The 24,572-nt window shown below is 43.1% G+C and overlaps 2 protein-coding genes across 6 annotated transcripts in view; both read left to right on the top strand.

Annotated features, from left to right (window-relative positions):
• The first annotated feature begins 2,829 nt into the window (after positions 1-2,829).
• On the top strand, positions 2,830-3,466 carry nop10 (NOP10 ribonucleoprotein homolog (yeast)). The gene is made up of 2 exons (XM_060916979.1): positions 2,830-3,043; positions 3,194-3,466. The coding sequence occupies exons 1-2, from the start codon at positions 2,990-2,992 to the stop codon at positions 3,332-3,334; spliced, it is 195 nt and encodes a 64-aa protein (XP_060772962.1). The 5' UTR covers positions 2,830-2,989; the 3' UTR covers positions 3,335-3,466.
• A 92-nt stretch (positions 3,467-3,558) lies between these two features.
• LOC132883396 (solute carrier family 12 member 6-like) overlaps positions 3,559-24,572 on the top strand; it is an 89,945-nt gene continuing 68,931 nt past the window's right edge. For 2 of the 5 annotated variants that reach the window (XM_060916977.1, XM_060916973.1), the window contains exons 1-3: positions 3,559-3,710; positions 10,587-11,437; positions 23,834-23,925. In XM_060916977.1, the coding sequence (XP_060772960.1) occupies positions 11,266-11,437; positions 23,834-23,925 (264 nt within the window). In that variant the 5' untranslated portion in view covers positions 3,559-3,710; positions 10,587-11,265. Of the gene's footprint in view, positions 3,711-5,468; positions 6,056-10,586; positions 11,438-23,833; positions 23,926-24,572 lie in introns of those variants that run through there. The other 3 variants (XM_060916975.1, XM_060916974.1, XM_060916978.1) reach the window with 3 other exon arrangements.

The following is a 24,572-nucleotide window of genomic DNA, read 5'->3' as shown; positions in this document are numbered from 1 at the left end:
TTTGTGCGTTCGTGCATCGAAGCATCGTTCGCGAATCGAAGCAAAATTTGTTCGGAAATGGTGTTCGTAGCCCGATTTGTTCGTGAATACATGGATTAAAGCAAAAAAAATGTATTTGACTGAAAATTTACGGGGGGGGGGTTATGGGTGGATTTCGATGAAATTCTACGGGGGGTTATGGATGGATTTCGATGAAATTCTACAGGGGGGGTTATGGGTGGATTTCGATGAAATTCTACAGGGGGGGTTATGGGTGGATTTCGATTAAATTCTACAGGGGGGGTTATGGGTGGATTTCGATTAAATTCTACGGGGGGTTATGGGTGGATTTCGATGAAATTCTACAGGGGGGGGTATGGGTGGATTTCGATTAAATTCTACGGGGGGTTATGGGTGGATTTCGATGAAATTCTACAGGGGGGGGTATGGGTGGATTTCGATTAAATTCTACGGGGGGTTATGGGTGGATTTCGATGAAATTCTACAGGGGTGGTTTATGGGTGGATTTCGATGAAATTCTACGGGAGGTTATGGATGGATTTCGATGAAATTCTACAGGGGGGGTTATGGGTGGATTTCGATTAAATTCTACGGGGGTTTATGGGTGGATTTCGATGAAATTCTACAGGGGGGGTTATGGGTGGATTTCGATTAAATTCTACGGGGGGTTATGGGTGGATTTCGATGAAATTCTACAGGGGGGGTTATGGATGGATTTCGATGAAATTCTGAGAATGGTTAACTTAGAACTGATAACTTTATCAATTAATTAATGGACTAACATATTCAATGTATTGTTGAGTGATTCTTCACCATTGTTCGTTTTTGAGATATTCATTTTTGTTTGCAGCTTCATAGACAATTCTTTTTTGAATTGTGCAGCAATGCCATGCGTGCACAAATATGAGGCATGAGCATTTGACAGTGACAACCTAGAGAGGGCGCTCCTGTCTTCCGAGACCGATCGCATCAAATCAACCAATGGCTGCGATACGGTCAACGGCAGGTCATGCTGCGCTATAAAAGCACAGACACATATTTTCTGTGCACAGACGCGATCAGCCATAGATGGACTGACTTCCGTTGAGGTGAGACTTGCTCCTGGTAAAGAAGAGGTGTGCTGAAGACCCCTTACATTGGCCTTGTGGCTGGCTTCCGGTTGATGGCGCGACAGCACTTTCTGTCCATTGCTTCCGTATATTATTTTTTTTGTGGCAAACCACACAGATGCAAGCGCCTGGAATGTTTAGTTTTTTGCACCATGAACTAAGCCCATGTTTACATTAGACCGTATCAGCGGATCATCAGATTAACATTTTTAAAACGATTAGCGTGCACACAGCAACACCAATACACGGATACACTCGGCTCCGCAGGCATCCTGCGCTCCAAATCACTCCGCCCTGAACAGCGAGTGCCCTCTGGAGGGTGCGCACTCCGGCCCTGCGCAGCTCACAGAGCGCGCGAGTGAAGTGCACAAGCAGTGATTCGGGACTGAGCCGCTGTGTGTGTGATCCCAGCGCATATCACTTACTACTTGCAAGTGGAAGGATGGCAAGCCTAAAGACAATCATAACTACACAATGGGCAGTATTTGCATCAGTATTTGCAGCATTTTCATACTTTTATACTCTTTAATGAAAGGTGATACAAGGCGGAAGTCCGCGCCGTTTTTCAGCAGTCGCGTCACATGACCAACGCCAGCGAATCAGGAAGGTGGATGTCACAGTGACGTTGTCCAATGAGACGCCAGCTAGAGCTCAGCACAGCGTATCCGCGTATCTCAATGTTTACACAGCACCGGACCAGACACGATCTGGATTGAATACGTGGACGCTGGCGGATTCCCGTTTCCCGGCGTTTTAATGTAAACGGACAGTGCATCCGCGAAGAAAACGAGACAGATACGGTCTAATGTAAACTTGGCCTAAATGGCTTTCCGTTTTCACCTATTTCGTACAGCCAAGCCCACCTCCACTTGTTTTTTACACCTTTATCGATGGCAGACACATCAGTGCCTTCTTTCATGTAAAGCGCATCCATGCTGCCGAAACCGAAAGCAGAATGACATGCTCCTCTGTGCTCGACGTCAATATAGAAAAAAGTTTGGATCTTCGCTTAAATTAAAATTGGGGTTTGACCTTACTTTGTGTTGAATACGACTTCAAAAACAATTCAAGATTTTATTAAGAGAAATATTGTGGCCAAATATTGTGTTAAGTTCCCTAAAAGATCGCGTGAAGTTGGCTGCTATCTACTTTGCGTTCGTTCTCATTTTCCTCCATCATTTCATAGGCCAGAAACAGATGTTTTGACGTAATTTAACTTAGTAGGCTATGATTATTATTTAACCGTAGTCTTCTAGACATGTTGACTGTTTGGGGCATTGAACGCTGGTGTATGATTTTCAGGGAATAAAGTTTAGCGCATGGCGGAACATCATTGCGCTCGCAGCCTCCAACTCCTCAAACGTCCTTTAAATTGTGATATAACGTAGGCTATAAGGCACAGTTCTAACATACCTTACACACTGGCCTAACGAAAATAATAATTGTTGGGGCGTCTGCTGATTTGTTAGCTATAAATTTAGGTCTAATTACTTCTGACAGTCTGCAAGCATTGCACCGTCGGGTCTTCAAGTCTGGCTGAAGCAGAGGAGCGGGCTTTCCGGGGTTCATTTTTTCGGGTTTTTTTTAACATGCTCTATTTCTATATATATATATATATATTCTATATTTCTATCTTAGACTTATGAACATCAATATTATTAACAAAACGTTTGAAAAACTCAGTTTCCCAGCAGACCTGTGTTGTGACGTTGCCGGATATCCGGTTATTGAACGTGTGGAAGACAAAGCGCGTGCTCAAAAAAAAAAACCATCTCTGCTTGGTCAAAATTATTTGCTCGAATCGGTGTAAACATATAAAACTCCCCGAGACACGAAACATTTTGGAATATTCCGGAGGAGTCTGTTGAAAAACCGCCGCCATGTTTCTGCAGTTTTATCTCAACGAGGACGGAGAGAGAGTTTATACACTGAAGGTGAGCCATTTTATTCATTTCTCTGTAATAATCCCTGACTGCTGTTACTATAGCAACTCGCTCTCCAGACACGTGGAGTCTTCTTGTTTGTATCTTGTCCTGATGATGACTTTGTTTTCAAGGTAGCTATAATTTATTCCCCCCCTACAGAAGGTGGATCCAGAGGGCCGCCCGACCAGCTCTGCCCACCCGGCTCGCTTCTCGCCTGACGACAAGTTCTCCAGACACCGAGTGACCGTGAAGAAGCGCTTCGGGTTACTGCTCACCCAACAGCCACGACCTGTCCTGTGAAGTGCAAAGACGACAAAAAAAAAAAGGACGTTCATTGTGGCACTCAATTATGTATTCTAATAGCAAAATGTGCAATTTTTTGTTTTGAAGAAATGCCTGACGTTGAATAAAAAGACTATTTGTAGTACGGTTTGCCTGTCTTCCTGTGGATGATGTTGGAAAGACTCGGTTACCCATGATGCACTGCGGCACGGTAAGCGAAAGGGGAGGAGTGGAGGAGGGCGCGCGCCGGAGTTCAGTTGACGCTGTCAGAGTTGACACGGAGAATGAAAAGGGATAACAGGCGCGCGACTGATTTTACAGTTTATTGTTCTAATAAAATATATATATTTTTAAATAAATTTCTCACGGACTTCCTGGAGCGCTAGGCATGAAGGTAAAAAAAAATGTAGTATATGTTTGTGTGTAAATATGAGCGTGTTTGCCGGCCGTGTGCTCGCTAATGGGGCGAACAATCACTTCAGTACTTTACTGACTCTCTCAGCAATTCCGGGATTGTATGACTAACTTTCAGGCGAGTGTAAATGAAGCGGAGGAAGAAGCCGCGGTGCTGCAGGCTGTGTTGGAGCTAGCCTGCGGGCTAAGCGGCCACTCTGCCTTTTATTCCCGTTTCAAAGAATTTACCTGCTAATGACGTCGTGCACACGCGCCATCTTCCGTATTTGTTAGTCCTCGTGCGCTGTTGTTGTGGTGGTGTTTGTTTCCTCCAAATGAATCGATGAATTAAAGCGATCGAGAGAGAGAGAGAGACCGGTCTGAGCTGGAGTGATAATTGGCTTAATGGATGCTGGCTACACGGTTAGGCTTCAGCAGGGTTTCTCGCTCACTCATACATGAGTCGGCTCTCTTTCTTTCTTTCTTTAGGAGCCGATTCATGACTCGTCTGTGAGGGAGACTAGTCATGAGTCGACTCTTTTCTTTCGGAGCCGACCCTCGGGTGAGCTTGAGAGGCTAGTCATGAGTCGACTCTTTTTTTCTTTCTTTAGGAGCCGACTCATGACTCGTATGTAGGTGAGAGACTAGTCACGAGTCGGCTCCTTTCTTTCTTTCTTTCTTTCTTTCTTTCTTTAAGAAGCCGATTCATGACTCGTATGTGAGAGAGACTAGTCGTGAGTCGGCTCCTTTCTTTCTTTAAGAAGCCGACTCATGACTCGTATGTGAAAGAGAGACTAGTCGTGAGTCGGCTCCTTTCTTTTTCTTTTTTCTTTAAGAAGCCAACTCATGACTTATAATTATGAGAGAGAGAGACTAGTCATGAGTCGACTCTTTTTCTTTCTTTAGGAGCCGACTCATGACTCATATGTAGGTGAGACTAGTCACGAGTCGACTCTTTTATTTATTTCTTTAGGAGCCGATTCATGACTCGTATGTGAGAGAGAGACTAGTCATGAGTTGGCTCCTTTCTTTCTTTTTCTTTTTTCTTTAATAAGCCAACTCATGACTTATAATTATGAGAGAGAGAGAGAGAGAGACTAGTCATGAGTCGACTCTTTTTCTTTCTTTAGGAGCCGACTCATGACTCGTATGTAGGTGAGACTAGTCACGAGTCGACTCTTTTATTTATTTCTTTAGGAGCCGATTCATGACTCGTATGTGAGAGAGAGACTAGTCATGAGTTGGCTCCTTTCTTTCTTTTTCTTTTTTCTTTAATAAGCCAACTCATGACTTATAATTATGAGAGAGAGAGAGAGAGAGAGAGAGACTAGTCATGAGTCGACTCTTTTTCTTTCTTTAGGAGCCGACTCATGACTCGTATGTAGGTGAGACTAGTCACGAGTCGACTCCTTTTATTTATTTCTTTAGGAGCCGATTCATGACTCGTATGTGAGAGACTAGTCATGAGTCGGCTCCTTTCTTTCTTTTTCTTTTTTCTTTAAGAAGCCAACTCATGACTTATAATTATGAGAGAGAGAGACTAGTCATGAGTCGACTCTTTTTCTTTCTTTAGGAGCCGACTCATGACTCGTATGTAGGTGAGACTAGTCACGAGTCGACTCTTTTATTTCTTTCTTTAGGAGCCGATTCATGACTCGTATGTGAGAGAGAGACTAGTCATGAGTCGGCTTCTTTCTTTCTTTAAGAAGCCGATTCATGACTCGTATGAGAGAGAGAGGCTAGTCATGAGTCGGCTCTTTTCTTTCTTTAGGAGTCGATTCATGACTCGTATGAGAGAGAGAGACTAGTCATGAGTCGGCTCTTTCTTTCTTGAAGCCGATTCATGACTCGTATGTGAGAGACTAGTAATGAGTCGGCTCTTTTCTTTCTTTAGGAGCCGACTTATGACACACGTGTGTGTGTGTGTGTGAGAGAGAGACTAGTCATGAGTCGGCTCTTTTCTTTCTTTCAGAGCCGACTCGCATGTATGATCCGGATTGGTTTTTTTTAAATGTCCTCATTTTATTATGGCGTTTCACTGAAGGGTTATTTAATTAAGACATTTCGCAGAGTCCCTGAAAGAGTCGGCTCCTAAGTTTGAGCCGAGCCAAATGATTCGACTCGGCGAAAAGAACCGAAATTCCCATCACTATCACACACAACACGGAGTTTGAACCGCCGCATCAGCATCGTTTACTGGACGCTGTGAACTTTCTAAACATTCAGAGTGACTTGAGACGTGGAAGAAATCCGCATTGTGTCGTGTGATTTGTTAAGTATGCGGTTTGTCCCCTTCAGGCCTGAATCTCTCACACTGCTCAGTAAACTCACGCTGATGTCTCTGCTGTAAGCTCGGCACTCTTTTGTTTTGTTGTTGCTTGTGTTTTGGTAATTGAGTTGTAACAGCCGGCAGCAGGTCTGCAACACACATCTGTCTGTCTGGTCGAATAAAATACAAATAATCCTCAAAATAAAATGACAGGTTTTCTGTGGTAGAACGGCAGTGTTTATTTCTCTGTCAGTGCGCATGCTCAGTTTCAGCCGGTTTGAACCGCTTCAGTGTAAAAGCTGAATTGTCCAGAGCAGAGCGCGGCGCGTCTGACCCGGTTCGGCCCGGTTCGCCTCACAGACACAGCCGCGCACATCCAACAGCAGCAAATTCTTACCTTTTGGCAGGGGTGGACAGGAATGAAGTACATTTACTTGAGTATTTTTTTTTTTTTTGGAAACTTATGACTTTAACTTCACTACATTGGAAAGAAAAATATCGTGTTTTTCACTCCACTGCATTAATATCAAGCTCCTCGTTGCTATGGAGCAGCTTTGAAAATGGATGTTTTTTCTTTTCTAAAACGTGGTGGTTGTTTTTCCCAGGTGACAGTTGCCCCTTTTCCACCAAAGCAGTTCCAGGGCTGGTTCGGGGCCAGTGCTTAGTTTGGAACCGGGTTTTCTGTTTCCACTGACAAAGAACTGGCTCTGGGGCCAGAAAAACCTAGCCTGGGAAATCCCATGCTGCTTTGCACAATCGTTCCGATCTGAAAAGACAGCATGGAAACTATGGTCTAAAGGCTCGCCTGAGTTAGGCTACGTTTACATTAGACCGTATCTGTCTCGTTTTCTTCGCGGATGCACTGTCCGTTTACATTAAACCGCCGGGAAACGGGAATCCGCCAGCTTCCACGTATTCAATCCAGATCGTGTCAGCTCCAGTGCTGTGTAAACATTCAGAATACGCGGATACGCTGTGCTGAGCTCTAGCTGGCGTCGTCATTGGACAACGTCACTGTGACATCCACCTTCCTGATTCGCTGGCGTTGGTCATGTGACGCGACTGCTGAAAAACGGCGCGGACTTCCGCCTTGTATCACCTTTCATTAAAGAGTATAAAAGTATGAAAATACTGCAAATACTGATGCAAATACTGCCCATTGTGTAGTTATGATGGTCTTTAGGCTTGCCATCCTTCCACTTGCAAGTGGTAAGTGATATGCGCTGGGATCACACACACAGCGGCTCAGTCCCGAATCACTGCTTGTTCGCTTCACTCGCGTGCTCTGTGAGCTGCGCAGGGCCGGAGTGCGCACCCTCCAGAGGGCACTCGCTGTTCAGGGCGGAGTGATTTGGAGCGCAGGATGCCTGCGGAGCCGAGCGTATCCGTGTATTGGCGTTGCTATGTGCACGCAAATCGTGTATTGGTGTTGCTGTGTGCACACTAATCGTTTTAAAAACGTTAATCTGATGATCCGCTGATACGGTCTAATGTAAACATGGGCTTAGGGAGCCAATCAGAGAGTGGGGAGGGGTGGAAAGACAGTGATGCGTACTACTCGACAAACGGAAGCTTGTAGTTTATTTGGGACTGTTTACGGATCACATTTAACATGGCGGCAAGCGATACGAACCAAACTTTTGATCCAGCTTTGTCTTGCACAAACAGCAGTAATCGTTCAGTGCCATTGTTTTCCTATTTTTGTTTTGCCTTCTCTTTCTCCTTCCTTCTCTTCTTCGCCTCTTCGTCGCTCTAACTCCGTCACCGGGTACAACTGCCATGATTGGCCATGGGCTACGTATACGCCAAATGATAGACATTCGCAACGTCCAATAAATGGCCGTTGACAATCGTAAACCACACCTCTCCTACGAGAAATTCAATAGGCGGATTCCAGACCATATTTCACTTGTGATATGGTCTGGTGTTAACCAGACTAAGAAAAACCGGTTCCAGGCTAGCACCAACTCTCTGCAGGGCCAGAGGAAAGAACCGCTTACGTCAGCAGGGGGGGCGGAGTTGTTAAGACCAACAACAATAACAAGACCGCGAAAGGTCGCTATTTTTAAGCAACGACAAGCAGCAGCTGTACAAACGCGAAGTCATCCATTATTATTGTTGTTGTTGCTGCTGCTGCTTCTTCTTCATGTTGTTGTTGCTACGATGTTTGCGCCAAGGTTTATACAAACGCAGCGACGTAATGATGTGGCTCTGCTTAGCACCGCGAGCTATGGAAAAGCAAACTGGTTCTCAGCTGGCTCGCAAGTTGAACGAGTTGTGAGCCAGCACCAGCACTGGAACTGATTTGGTGGAAAAGGGGTAACTGAGACAGCCTATCAGTAATCACTCTGGTCACATCACATCCACAGACCGTATAAAATCAAGCTAAATGATTTCTCCGCAGTGTTATTTAAACACGATCAGTTGATGGCAGAATGGAAGGAGGTGGTTCTTCTGGGGAACGCACACACTCATGGCCCATGAGCCCATGTTTCAGTTTTCTAAAAGGATTAAAGATTCGTTTCGTTTTAAATGTTTGCTTTGTTTGCCGAAAATGAACCGCATCACGGCCTACAAAAACTTCCCATCCAAAGCGCGGAAACGTATCGTGGTAGATAAACCATTTTATTCCAAGAGAAAGCTTACAACGCAGTTGTGTGCGCTTTTAAAGCTAGCAGTAACGTTGCAGTAGCTATGCAGTCTGGTTAGTCAAATGACTTTCTACGGATTTGCCCGCCAAGTTGCCGTAGCCTTGTCCACGGTTAACGTTTACACATAGCTAGTTAACTTGGACACTGTTAGTCAGCATGTAAAAACGGAGTTACGCTAACATGAATAGAGTTAACTTATCTAGGCCAATTTATGCTGACAACGCAGTCCTCGCAGACGGCGTCTGCGTAGCCCCCCCACCTTCGCAGACGCTCTGCGCGCACCTCCCAAAAATTGTGACCACTGCAGACAGCCTCGCAGACAGCGTCGCAGACAAGAGGGCTCCGATTGGTCCACTCTACATCCGCTGTACACGCACTTCCGCTTCCCTACTTTCCCGGTTTGGTTTGTTTTCACGACCGCCATTTTTAAAAACACGAGCCAAGATGGAGCAGCACGAAGAGCGGTTGATCGAGGAAGTACGGACATCTATACGACTCCAGCTCTAGTCATTATAAGTAACCGGAGGATAAACACTCCACTAACCACACCCACTAACTACTCCTAGCGATTTCGCGACTTCGCGCCCCCTTGCGTTGTGGCGGTGAATAACATCGCGCACGCTTATTACTCCCCGCTCAACGATAAATTACAACTGTCTGCGAAAAGCTATCTGCGAAAGCCTTGTCGCAAGAGCATGCAGAGGCCTTCTGAAGTCCTTTCAGAAATATGTTTTAGCATAATCTTGCCAAATAAAGAGAATGTAGAAATCGTTCCTTTTTAGTAACGTGAGCTGCCTCATATGATTTCGAGTTTGAAAAGATTTTCCTAGCATGGCAGGTGGAGCGTTACTGACTAGCTAGCTTAACGTTAAACCACCGTGATGCACAGCATGCGTTCATTTTGTGAATTCACATTTCTGTCTTTGGTAACGGCGTTAGGTTTTGTAAGCCTTGTGGCAATAATACAACGATGCGTTGACAGAAAATGTACTTTTAATACTTAAGTATTTTTAAAAGCAAGTATTTCAGTACTCAAGTAAAAATTGGAACGTACAACTTTCACTTGTATCAGAGTAACATTTGACTAGTGGGATCTGTGCTTTCACTTAAAGTGCCATTCCACCATTGGATGTATTCTTTGGCATAAAATACAATATATTTTGACAACATGTATAAATGGTATCACTAGACAGAGAAATCTTTTAGCTTCAAAATGATATATCAAACATAATTTTTTGACGACAAGTATATTAATTTTGCGACCAAAGTCACCTACCCTTTTAATTTCCGCGCGTGATGTCATCGGCAGGTTCCCCTTCTTGTGTACCGTGGCACATGTTATCAGCAATGGCGGATAGAACGCGATAAAAATAATACCAATAAATCTAGCTAATACCAATAAATCTAGCTAACTGAAAGATATTAACTCAAAATTTTTCGCAATTTTTTTGGCCCCCATATACGAGGAGAAATGACTCTCTCACTTTGGGGGTTTCCTGGTCTAAAAATAGACCGACACGTGGTACACAAGAAGGGGAACCTGCCGATGACATCACGTTTCACTACCGCGCGGAAATTAAAAGGGTAGGTGACTTTGGTCGCAAAATTAATATACTTGTCGTTGTCAAAAAATTATGTTTGATATATCATTTAGAAGCTAAAAGATTTCTCTGTCTAGTCATGTTGTCATAAAATATATTGTATTTTATGCCAAAGAATACATCCAATGGTGGAATGGCACTTTAAGTAATGAAGTTGGGTACTTTGTCCACCTCTGCCTTTTGGTTGGTGAGAAGACTGTCTCGGTTTCTGACCCAAAATGAACCAGTAATTCAATTATTTATTCCATAATGTCCTTACTAATGATGTCCCACTTTTCTTGTCTTCTCTCTCCCCCCTTCTTATTTCCTTTTCATCTCTTTTCTGTCCAAACACAACACATCCTCTGTCACATCAGCATACAGATTTTAAATCCACAGAATCGCTTTAAATTTACTTCCGATAAAAGCAGGTCTGATGAGGATACCAAGCTAGCTCCCAAAAGGTCTCCAGAACAAGAAGTATAACACAAAGCGCCAACCGTTTTCCCAGAAATATATCAAACTAGCAACATATGTGTATCCTGTTTCCTGACTTTACAACAAAAGCCATTTTTTGAAACAGACTGTGTGTATTTTTCCATTTGAAAACCTGATAGCGTCTCCCAATCCCAAATCGTCCACCTTGTGAATGTATCGAGCACTTTACTGAAGGCATTCCTACCTCTCGGAAACAATCTCGACTCCAAATCCATTTGAAAACCAGATACACGTTATCTATCTCACACCGCAGCCTTTAGTGTTGAGACCTAATTCACTGTACCTCTGCGGAGACTGGTTCACTTGTAACTCCTAGTCCTCAGCTGATCCATAGCATAGATAGAGTTAATAGGACTGTGTATACATAGCATTCATCCATTGTTGAGAAATTATATCTAAAATAAATAAATAACTCTGCCCATACACATCAAACTCCGATTCAATGGAGACTTGTCGCACAGTTTCTGTTCTCACTCTCACGATTAGCTGAGATTTGAAAGGTCGTCGATTTCCATCCAAACTGTCACCCTGGCGGATCCCCAGCAGCCCCGGGAAGCCATGGCGTCCTCAGTGCGCTTCACTGTGACGCCGACCAAAGCTGAGGATGTCCCAGGCCTGTCAGATGCATCGCCTGATACTGGCTCGCGCGACAGTGGTCAAGTACGCTTCGGCTCAAGAGAGAGTGTCAGCAACAGCGAAGACACGCCGGACCGAAGCCACCACGAACATGGTAAGGAAGGAAAATGGTCAGGTCTGCAAATGGCTAGAATTTGTAGTTGATGTCAGAAGGGGTGGGTGGGTGGGTGGAAGCAGTGGTTCTCTTATGCTTAAAAAATGTTACCGACATGTGCCACGTCCATATATCCCTTTATTGAGACCCGTTACTGCAAATTAATACAAATAATTTTTCGACTGATCCTATGATGATCTCTGAAGGATGAACATGCTCCCATTCATGAGGCATGAAGGCTCACTGACTGGTGTGATAAGTATGAAAATTATATAAATTCCCAGTCAGTGGATTGAAGATTTTTGGACCAATGTCTTAGACAGCACTCCTCACCACTACCACCATGAAAAAACCCAACTGAGGGAACATATTTTGGAAAGATGGTGTTCATTCCTCCAGAAGAGTTCTGAAGGTGGCTTCTGATTGCCCAACACCTTATTGATTTACATTACAACCCCAGCTCAAAAGAAGTTGGGACACTCTTGACCTTTTTCCACCAAATCAGTTCCAGGGCTGGTTCGGGGCCAGTGCTTAGTTTGGAACCGGGCTTTCTGTTTCCACTGACAAAGAACTGGCTCTGGGGCCAGAAAAACCGGTTCCAGGCTAGCACCAACTCTCTGCAGGGCCAGAGGAAAGAACCGCTTACGTCAGTGGGGGGGGGCGGAGTTGTTAAGACCAACAACAATAACAAGACCGCGAAAGATCACCATTTTTAAGCTACGAGAAGCAGCAACTGTACAAACGCGAAGTCATCCATTATTATTATTGTTGTTGTTGCTGCTGCTTCTTCTGTGTTGTTTTTGCTTCGATATTCGTGCCAAGGTTTATGCAAACGCAGCGACGTAACTGACGTATACAGCAACGTAATGACGTGGCTTCCCTTAGCACCCCGAGCTATGGAAAAGCAAACTGGTTCTCAGCTGGCTCGCAAGTTGAACGAGTTGTGAACCAGCACCAGCCCTGGAACTGATTTGGTGGAAAAGGAGGATGTGTGAACTGTAAATAAAAACGGAATGCGATAATTTGCAAATCATGGAAACCTTATATTTCATTGGAAATAGTACAAGGACAACACATCAAATGTTGAAACTGAGAAATTTTGTGGGTTTTTAAAAATATATGCTCAATTTGATGTGAAAAACACATTTCAAAAATGTTGGGACAGGGGCATGTTTACCACTGTGTTGCATCACCTCTACTTTTAACAACACTGTAAACATTTGGGAACTGAGGAGACCAATTGCTGTAGTTTTGAAAGAGGCATGTTTTCCCCATTCTTGCCTGATATACAATTTCAGTTGCTCAACAGTTTGGGGTCTCCTTAGTCGTATTTTGCGCTTCATAATGCGCCAAATGTTTTAAATGGAAGACAGGTCTGGACTGCAGGCAGGCCAGTTTAGCACCCAGACTCTTTTTACACCATGCAGTTTTAATAGGTGCAGAAAGTGGTTTGGCTTTGTCTTTCTGAAAGAAGGAAGGCATGAACTTTTTTTTTGAGTATTTTGTGGCCCCTGTCCCAACTTTTCTGAAACGTGTTGCTGACATCAAATGGAAAATGAGCATGTATTTTTCAAAAACACAATAACATTTCTCAGTTTCAACATTTGATATGTTGTCTCGGGTGGCACGGTGGTGTAGTGGTTAGCGCTGTCGCCTCACAGCAAGAAGGTCCGGGTTTGAGCCCCGTGGCCGGCGAGGGCCTTTCTGTGTGGAGTTTGCATGTTCTCCCCGTGTCCGCGTGGGTTTCCTCCGGGTGCTCCGGTTTCCCCCACAGTCCAAAGACATGCAGGTTAGGTTAACTGGTGACTCTAAATTGAGCGTAGGTGTGAATGTGAGTGTGAATGGTTGTCTGTGTCTATGTGTTAGCCCTGTGATGACCTGGCGACTTGTCCAGGGTGTACCCCGCCTTTCGCCCGTAGTCAGCTGGGATAGGCTCCAGCTTGCCTGCGACCCTGTATAGGATAAGTGGCGATGGATGGATGGATGGATGGATGGATGGATGGATGGATGGATATGTTATCTTTGTACTATTTTCACTGAAGTATAGTGTTTCCATGATTTGCAGATCATCACATTTTGTTTTTATTTATGTTTTACACAGTGTCCCAACTTTCTTGGAATCAGGATTGTACATCATATTACATTACAGGCATTTAGCAGACGCTCTTATCCAGAGCGATGTACAATGAGGGCACACATACCCAGGGCCTGGGGAATAGTTGGGGTTAGGTGCTTTGCTCAAGGGCCATCCAGCCATGGATTTTCCTGCCGGTCTAGGGAATTGAACCGGTGACCTTCTGGTCTCAAGCTGCTTCTCTAACCATTAACCATGGCTGCCTAACATACTGATACTCTTTTTTTTTTTTTTTTTTTTTTTTTAACTTTAATTTGTCAGCATCTGTAGCCTCCAGTTTGTGCTTTGATCAACAGTGTGAAGGGATTTTTGCTTTATTTTGAATGGAGGTAGTCCTACTAGAAACTGGGGTGTGTTCTCAAAAGTGCAGTTGGAAACATGAAACTTGATTTTGTGAAAATGAGCACACTGAAGAGTTAGTTTTCATGTCCTCGTGTCATGCCAAACATGCACAGTAAAACCAAACCGAACAAAAACAGCCTGTCTTCCTGTAATTGTGAGTTTGAATCCCATGGATGCCATAGCCATCTGTGACTGAGAATCCAGAAGAACATTGTTAACGCTGCTGTTTAGGCGAGACAGATGCCATTCCTCTGCCCATGTCAATCATAACAACAGGAGGCAACGACTGTAGTTGTCCGTGAGCTTGTGTCTTCCACCATTTTTGAACTTCAGTCCGCAAAGCAGGTGTATTTGTAGGTTGGCTAAAATTTAACTCCGGGAAGTTGATATCTCTGAATGTCTGCGACATGCAGTCTGTGAAAGTTTTTGAAACAAATGCCGTTTCGTTGCTGGACAGCACTAGCTTTGTATTATTTAATATTTTATATGTTATATAGTTTGTATTATTCCAGTCATGGTTTCAGTTCAAAGCTTACACCACACGGCTGTCTCATCTCATTATCTCCAGCCGCTTTATCCTGTTCTACAGGGTCGCAGGCAAGCTGGAGCCTATCCCAGCTGACTATGGGCGAAAGGCGGGGTACACCCTGGACAAGTCGCCAGGTCATCACAGGGCTGACACATAGACACAGACAACCATTCACACTCTCATTCACACCTACGGTCAATTTAGAGTCACCAGTTAACCTAACCTGCATGTCTTTGGACTGTGGGGGAAACCGGAGCACCCGGAGGAAACCCACGCGGACACGAGGAGAACATGCAAACTCCACACAGAAAGGCCCTCGCCGGCCACGGGGCTCGAACCCGGACCTTCTTGCTGTGAGGCAACAGCGCTAACCACTACACCACCGTGCCGCCCATCAAATGATTGGTTTTAATTGGTATTACTCAGAATTGAAACGTACTGTGACTTGAATTCAGTCTTTACACTGATGTCTATGACGTAGCAAATTGGTCACATGTTACAGCTGTAATAAATGTAATTTGGCTTTTATACACAGGAGAACACAAACAATTTACTCTTGCACAACGCATGGCGCAACTGGCTCGAAACCCAAATCCCTGGAGTCGTGACTTATCTATGCCAGTTGTTCTTTTCTTTTGAAAAACACTAGCCATTTCATCATAGCTGTCCAGCCGAGATGGAACGTGCGGTGACTTAAAACAGGAAGCTTTGAGGAAAAAGCTGACACAGAATTCCGATACATTTACGTCCGAGCATATAAGCACAACACGCGGTTGTTCCCACACAAGCAGATCTCTCTCTTCATTTCCAAATATAGATCATGTGTGAATGCAGAGAAGTGTTCGTGGGTGAAAAGGAGAGATGGAGGGACAGTTGGAAGAGGAGGATTGCTATTTTCACAGCTGGAATGCTCGGTTTTCTTCATTACCATTAGTTGTAGATATGCACAGTTTAAAATTTGTCGGTGCACTGTTTCATCTGTGAATGTTTTCAAAACCGAAGGACTTTGTTTTCTAGTTCACAATGTTCTTATTCGGATAAGTACACACTAGTAAACTTGGTGTTTACATCAGTTGATCAATCGAGCGCTTGTTATGTAACCACCACATTGATTAGTAAAACTACTACTACTTGCACATTGATTTTCTTGTGTCTGACAGAATAATTAAAAAATATCTTGCTTCCTCATAAGGAAGACTGTTTGATGTTCAAGGATGGAGAGGGTTTGTTTGTTTGGTTGGTTTTGACCGAATGCGAATGGTGGCAGAGCAGCCAACCAAACGAAGCCAAGTGTGCCAGTATTTTAATCCTAAGGGGCGTTCACACGACACAGATTTGCATCGATGCTGCACCGATGTATTTTGTTGCGATATATCTTACAGCGGTGTAAATTTTGTGCCGCGTTCACACGTCACAACCCTGCTTACTAGAGAGAAGCGTGTTAGCACCGGTGCAGCCCCACTTGCGTTCACACGGCAGTTTTTGCGACCGTGCTATACGATAGTAATAATGCGGAAATGAAATATGCGCATGCGTGAAAATGTACTTCCTTTTCCCGGTTGTCATGGCATCACCAAGCGCCGGGAAAACAACGTGGATGAAGACACCAGTGTTGCCAGATACTGCTGACGTTTTCCAGCCCAAAATATGTTCAAATCTGCCAAAATGCACTTAAAACCGCCCAATCTGGCAACACTGGAAGACACGCAGTTCTGTTGTTGTTGATATTCGCCATTTTGGAAGCGCAAAATACCAGGATGCAAATTATGCAATGCCCGTATGTAATCAACTCTCCTGACGCGTAGCGAGTCTACCCCGTAGCGTTCAGACGTCCCATTTTATATCGGCGCTGCCCCGCAAACTAGCATTTACTCCGGAGTAAATTTCTTAAACCACCTCCCGAGCAGGGTTAGATTTGCACCGGTTTAAGCAGCTTTCAGGGGCTACACCGCTATAACTTTGTACCGTGTGAACGCTCTACCGGGGCAGCCCCGCTGCTACACCGGAGTAAAAGTTGCCGTGTGAACACCCCTGTAGTGACCATACATTGGTTCTATTTAGTGCCCTGAAACAAGGTTTCTCAAAACTTTACAGTCCGGATCCCCTGAAAAATCTCAAAACAGATTTATTTTACAAACAAATGATTCGTGAAAATATATCTGAACATTCCACCTACAGAACCCATTTTTATTGAAATTGTTAGTTTCCACCACAATTATAAATTATCAAACAAATTCATGAGCAGTCTAGCTACGCTTCAGAGACCAGTCATGTAACGAGTCACTGGCGTCACAATACTGGTCTCATGATTTGATTTTCCCATTATATATTTTTTTTGGGGGGGGGGAAGAAAATTTTATTGCAAAAAAATGTAACATTTGTTTTCCTGTTTTAAAAAAAAATCAACGTAAATATTCAGTTTGTTAAATAAAAAAATCTTTTTCATTTTCTTAATAACCAACGATAATTATTTAGCCACATTTGTAAAGATTGCAGGAAAATATAATAGCCTTTAAGCGAAAATATTCCTTTTATTAAAACACGCTAATAACAAATGGGCCTTTTCTTAATAACCACTTGTGAGCATTTGTGAAGGCTGTAGTTGGCTTAAACAGCAAACACCTCCCTCCATTTGCTTCTCTTTTCTTTATCTTTCAGCAGTCTGTAAAAAGAGAGCACTGGTTTCTTGTTAAATCTGTTTGTATAGTCAATCACCTCTTTCCCATTGTAGAGATGGGTTTTTTTTTGTGTGTTTTGATGCATTAGAGCTGTGTTACTTACGCTTAGAGTGAAGTTACGTGTAATCCTTCTGTTGTGTGTTATTGAGCCCACTGCTGTTTAAACAATACAGTTGTATCTAGAAAAAAATAAGAGACAACACAGCCTGATAGTAATCATGATAATTTTTTCTTTCATCAGTGCAAATCGTCATAAATTTGTATCGCAATTTATCATCACGCAGTATATCGTTACAGGCGGTCCTAGTTTGAGAACCATGGTCCTGAAATACTCTAACAATGTAGAGAGAATGTTGAGTACAAGCAGCGAAATACAAAAGACAACTAAAGAGACTCCGACGTAGTGTAGTACACATTAACAGGGGTCATTTTGGATAAGACCATTTTTATGTTTTGGCCACATTTGTGCTTTCAGTCTGCACAGACAAGCACGAGCAGTAGAATACTGGGAATCAGTGTTGTAGTCGAGTCACTAAACCTCGAGTCCGAGTCCAGTCTCGAGTCCCCAGTGTTCAAGTCCAAGTAATTTCAGAAAATTTCAAGTCGAATCCGAGTCTAGTCCATTACTGATCCAAGTTGAGTCGGACACAAGCCCCGCCCACTATCAATAACACGACAGAGGGTTAACACTCGCTAATTCATCGGTCAGCAAGCCCCGCTACCAACAGAACAATGAACACAGCGTGTCATTTCCTTCCCTGGGTGGAGTCTTGGCAAATGACGATTGAAGTTCGAGGTTGTCCCCGTCGTCTCCTCGATAGTTCTTCTACATATGGAACACACAGCAGTGCATTCTTTCCCACTGCACAAGAAGTCTGTAGAAGCAAAGAGGACAATCCTAGCGGCTTCTCTCCAGGCATTTTAGCACCGTTACCGTTAGTTTGTTCCTGAACATGACGTATGAACAGGTGAATGTGCGTTCTCTTGCACGAAATTAGTATAAAAAAATGAATGTCGATATAAATATCTTATGCCAAGTTATTATGGAGGGCGGCACGGTGGTGTAGTGGTTAGCGCTGTCGCCTCACAGCAAGAAGGTCCGGGTTCGAGCCCCGTGGCCGGCAAGGGCCTTTCTATGCAGAGTTTGCATGTTCTCCCTGTGTCCGCGTGGGTTTCCTCCGGGTGCTCCGGTTTCCCCCACAGTCCAAAGACCAGTGATTCATTTTGCCCTGTGTCATGCGTATTTTACGCAATTTTAAAATAAATGACGCAGATGTTTTGCTTGTCGTGCGTATTTTTGACGCAAGGTCGCACTCGGAACATCCTCGAGCTACATCCCTTCGCTCTGTATCCTGAATGAAGAGAAGTAACTACGCTATATTTTTCTCGTTCAACATGACTGAACTGTTGTTATAATGCTTCATTTATCGACTACTATAGTCTTTTTTACTTGGCGGGCCTATATTTAGCTTCGTTTAATTCCGTCAGCAACGTGTCGGCAATTTCATTAGCTGGAAAGCTTCGGCATATGCAAATCCTTTCCAGCCTCGATTTGAAGCAAGTGAAAATAGCTCTCTCGTACTAATCGATACAATTTGTTTGCCAAAGCATTTCTTTGCGGTAATAAAAGATCGATCTAAATTTGTTTCTACTTACCAAACATATGAATAGCGCCTATCAAATGGGAAATTCAGTTAAAGTTTTGCTATGGTATTCAGTAAAAAGGTTTAGAAATTTAGGAAATATGAATTAATAGTAGAAAATTTTTCATTGGATGATATAAAAAGACTGACCAATCGAGATCGAGTTAACAGAAACTCTAGGCGGAAGTAGCATCGGTCAACGATAAGGAGTGTTTACATTAACAACGCTACTGCAGTACATTTGAAAACGCATTTAATGTGAAAATCATGCCAAATAAATGCATGAAAGTGCAAAGCAAATTGATTTCTTTGTGGGGTCCGGGAGCAAGTACGTCAAGCACAGACTCGAGTACGATTGACGATGATACAGCGGACAAGACTGAAACTGAGAGTGAGACTCAAAGTGATGCTGGGAAACCTGGGGTAACAAAGTTGAAAATAAAACGTAAATTCAACAGGAAATGGATGGCAACCTACACGTGGCTCAGGTATGAAAGTGATGAGATGGGGGGATATATGTACTGTCACCTGTGCACTGATGATAACAAGCGAAATGCAGAAACAGACTAACCATTGAAAAGCAACATCACTTGATGAACATAAAAACAAGCATCCTTACTAAGTCAGACATGATTGAGATGAGTCTGGATCACTTGAAAAAAAACAAGCAAAGAAGAATTTTCTCAGTGAAGAAATGTTACAGTAGCTAAACCATAAACATGATAAATGTCATTATTAATTGTGAAAAAGTTAATCTTGTCTGATGTCACAAAAGTCAAGTGCCAAAGATATTGACAGGTTTTTTTTTTTGTTTTATTTGAATTCTAGTCAAAACAGCCATAATAACTATTCTGTTTAATTCCATACTTTTTTCTTTTTTTTATTCTGAAAATTGTTATTATTATTGTTTGCTTAGATGAATAGCTCACACAATTGTTCACATGTTGGAATTAAATGATTTAAGTGTGAACAGTGATAACTATTGTGTTTTTTGTTTTCAAAGTGTGTATTGTAATTTTGACTCACTTTGGAAATTTTTGACTCACTGATTTAATATGTGGTGAGTCAGTTTGACTCATAGTCATTAGGAGCAAAATGAATCACTGAAAGACATGCAGGTTAGGTTAACTGGTGACTCTAAATTGACCGTAGGTGTGAATGTGAGTGTGAATGGTTGTCTGTGTCTATTGCCGCTTTTCCACTACAAACGCGGCTGAGCCGTGCCGTGCCGAGTCGTGCTGAGTCGAGCTGAGCGGGGCTGTTGGAGTTGCATTTCGACTACAACCGCGCTGAACCGTGCTGGCTGGAAGTGGGTGGATACATTGGGTGGAGTTAGCGAAAGTGGGTGGACGTCACGTGATGTCGTTAAGCAGCGCAAACAGTGACATCAGTGACAGTGGCGGAACAAGTCAGAGCCGGGCCGGGGGCGGGGCAAATGACCGGGCCCTTTATTAAAGCTTATCATAACATCATTTTAGGCTACAAAATGTCCGCAACTGCGGTGTTTACCAATTTCAACACTACCGGGTGCAACTATGTTATTTAGTACATCAAGTCCTTCAAACGAACATGTAACTCAGAAACAAAAAACATTAGGATACTGTACATGGCTCATAATAAAACATCAATAGCCTATACTGCGCACATTATTTGAAGGGCATACGAATGAGCGCTCAGAGTGGTGACAGGAAGAGTCAGAAATAAAAGGAGGGCGGTGCAAACCTCACTGAATGCACTGTGTTTACCAATTTCAACACTACGGGGTGCAACTATGCTATTTTGTACATTAAGTCCTTCAAACGAACATGTAACTCAGAAACAAAAAAAAAAACATTAGGATACTGCACATGGCTCATAATAAAACATCAATAGCCTACTGCGCGCATTATTTGAAGGGCATACGAATGAGCGCTCAGAGTGGTGGCAGGAAGAGTCAGAAATAAAAGGAGGGCGGTGCAAACCTCACTGAATGCACTGTGTTTACCAATTTCAACACTCCGGGGTGCAACTATGTTATTTTGTACATTAAGTCCTTCAAACGAACATGTAACTCAGAAACAAAAAAACATTAGGCGACATACTGTACATGGCTCATAATAAAACATCAATAGCCTACTGCGCGCATTATTTGAAGGGCATACGGCGAGCCTTGCGCTCCGCGAACTTGTGCACGATGCTCTGTATGTCACTGATTCAGTGAGCTTTTAAGCGGTAGTCTCACGACCCGAATAGTAAACAATAAACATGGAGGACATGGAGTCGTTAGTGTTGCTGGTCTTGGTGCTGTGGCTTGTTGTCACCGACAACGCGGACAGATACTGGCAAGAGCGTATAGATGAGGCGAGGCGCATAAGGCTTCAGAAATTCTCGTAATTCATAATTATTCTCCTTCCGGGTTTGCGGTGTTTACAGATCCCAGCGTGCTCGCGGGGCGTGTGTGGGCATGTGAGGACACTCCTCCTCACCAATCAGTGCACAGGGGAGTGTCTGCTCACGCCCCCAACCTCAGTCAGCACGGTTTGGCTCGCTTCAGCCCCACTCCAAAACGGTGCGAGTTTTAGGGGCTAAGCAGGGCTGAAACGAGCTGAGTCGTGCTGGTTTTTGGTAGTCGAAACGCGAGCCGTGTCGGGCTGAAGTGAGCTGAAGCGAGCTGAAGTGAGCTGAAAAAGGGTAGTGGAAAAGGGCCATATGTGTCAGCCCTGTGATGACCTGGCGACTTGTCCAGGGTGTACCCCGCCTTTCGCCCGTAGTCAGCTGGGATAGGCTCCAGCTTGCCTGCGACCCTGTAGAACAGGATAAAGCGGCTAGAGATAATGAGATGAGAAGTTATTATGGCATGTTACAAAAAAAAAGGAAGAAAAAAAAATCAGAGTCCTCGTCTCCAGTTTACAAGTCCGAATGCAGTTAATGCACGAGTCGGAGTCATCAGTGCTCAAGTCATGAGTCCTTAAAATTAGGGCACGAGTCGGACTCGAGTCCTACAAGCCTGCTGGAAATGTACACTCATTGTGGAATTTTGATTGATATAACAACCATACACTAGCGCTTTTATTTATTTATTTATTTATTTGAATAAGCGGAGTATTTATCCACACTAGACTGCCAAAATTCCATGTTTGAATTAATTATTATGGAGACTGGATTCAAATAGGTGTGGTTTTCATGGTTAAAAAACAAAACATAGTATTGGCATGGATAGGAAGGCAAAGCAGAGAAGAAAATTAGCATTTTTCGAGTTTGTCGGTGTCGGCCTCGGTTGTTCTGAAGGTGATATTTATTTTGTGAGCCTGCTGTATCTGTAACCGGAGAGCATTTTCTCCGCAGCAGCCTTACGATAGCAGAAATAGAAGTTGGCTCTCACTGTAGCTTGCTGACTTCAGCAGTCGCGCAAAAAAAAAAAAAAATTACTGCTTTAGTATTAATTAACTTTTTTCCCCAAATTACTTGATGGAGGAACAATAAGTGCTTAAATTAAAAAAAATGCAAATTTTTTTTTTTAAATTTAAAAAATGATGCGTCTGTTAAAAATCAATTCATATTTACATATGAATGCACATTGTTGTTTCTTATCAGAGTTGTCGCAGTGCTGATACCGAAGAAGCCTTAATGTGCAAATACGCAAGCAAACCACAAAGTATTATTGTATTATTTGACTCAAATTCTAGAGATTTCATATAAACCATGGCATCAACCTGATCCAAAAATGAATACCTTAATTTAACCCTCATCCTACCATGCTATTTTACACCTTAATCTTACCATGTGGGGTCCGTTTGGACCCCAATACTTTTCTTTAAAGCTTATAAAGACAAAATCACCAGATAAGTTTTGTTCAGAACATCTTGTATTAATAACAGCAATACACTAAAGGGCCCAAGGCATAAAGAACACACTTAACCTTCATCCTACCAGCCAATTTTACATACACAAACTACCAGGCGGGGTCCGTATGGACCCCAGGAGGGAATACCTTGAAATCCATGCAGTAAGAACCAATTCAATGCAGCAAACAGACACAACTTTATTGAAGAACAAAATCCACTTGATGTATTATAAATGCAATAACATTGCAATAATATTGCAATAACTAGCATACATGTAGCAAATTATAGCGCCACAAAAAAAATTGGCATTATATACATGATTTTTGCAGCTCATGCAGCTGTAAAACATTCTGGATTACAACTTAGGTCTTTTCTTACAGAATTTAAAACAAAAAAGTAATTGTCAAATAATTTAGGGCTTTTGTTTTGCAGCCTGTGCTTATTGCAGCAGTGGGGTCCACACGGACCCCAAGAAGGAATGCCTTGGTAGTTTCATTATGGAACATAAAAGAAATAAAAGAAGTTAACTTTCAGTGTGCTATTCAATTATAAAATGAAAGACAGATAAACTTTACTCTGGGGTCCGGTTGGACCCCAGTAACAAATTAATTATACCTTCACAATGCAAAAAGCTGATCTTCCGATGCTTTAGTGTTTTAATTAAGACATAAATTCCGACAAATTCATAAAACGGTGAGGCAGTATGTCACATATTTTTAAAATGGCAAACAAACATATAGGTGCGGGGTCCAGATGGACCCCACTTGGTAGGATGAAGGTTAACACAAAAATAAATACACTTGAATTCCTTTTTAAAGGAATAAAGCAGACCTAGGTTTCATTCACGTAATACATCACGTGATTTTCCTCAGAAATACTGATGCTTGCTTGCTTGACTGCGCATGAATGTGTGTTCACACACACACAAAGGTACAAGGTGCGAGTAGAAAAAAGCAGCAGCACATAGAGGAAACGGATTTTGATGTATACAGAGTGTTTACTGATTAGGGTGTGTGTGGGAAGGGAAGTGAGAGCAGTAATGCTGACACAGTCACTGAATATGGTGAAATTGACGCGTGACAGTTCAGCTACTGTGGTATCGTTCTCTCTCGCACACGCACTCGTGCATGTGCGCACAAACCCGGAATCATACCATACAGTAGGGCCACAGAGAAATCTTCTGTCTTATTTCTTTTACATCACACATGTATAATCTCTCTGTCTCCCGCTTCTGTTTCTCACTCAGATGGAAATTCTAAGATCTCCAGCGTGTACATCAATAACAGTCACAACATTGATGACGATGATTTCTATGACCGAAACCTGGCACTGTTCGAGGTATGTGCCGCATCACACTAACTATATTCACTACATTAACACACACACACACTGTACTGTAAGCGCCGAAGGACTCTATCCACCAGCGAGTGCTATATTTTTAAAGGAACAGTCCACCGTACTTCCATAATGAAATATGCTCTTATCTGAATTGAGACGAGCTGCTCCGTACCTCTCCGAGCTTTGCGCGACCTCCCAGTCAGTCAGACGCAGTCAGACGCGCTGTCACTCCTGTTAGCAATGTAGCTAGGCTCAGTATGGCCAATGGTATTTTTTGGGGCTGTAGTTAGATGCGACCAAACTCTTCCGCGTTTTTCCTGTTTACATAGGTTTATATGACCAGTGACATGAAACAAGTTCAGTTACACAAATTGAAACGTAGCGATTTTCTATGCTATGGAAAGTGCGCACTATAATGACAGGCGTACTAACACCTCCTGCGTGCTTCGGCAGCGCATTGATATCTGAGCTCCGTATCAATGCGCTGCCGAAGCGCGCAGAAGGTGTTAGTACGCCTGTCATTATAGTGCGCACTTTCCATAGCATAGAAAATCGCCACGTTTCAATTTGTGTAACTGAACTTGTTTCGTATCACTGGTCATATAAACCTCTGTAAACAGGAAAAACGCGGAAGAGTTTGGTCGCAT

Source organism: Neoarius graeffei, chromosome 3 (assembly GCF_027579695.1).
Source record: "Neoarius graeffei isolate fNeoGra1 chromosome 3, fNeoGra1.pri, whole genome shotgun sequence".
Lineage (NCBI taxonomy): Eukaryota > Metazoa > Chordata > Actinopteri > Siluriformes > Ariidae > Neoarius > Neoarius graeffei.
The sequence above is the reverse complement of the archived record's forward strand: the minus strand, read 5'-3'. Positions and strand labels throughout refer to the sequence as shown.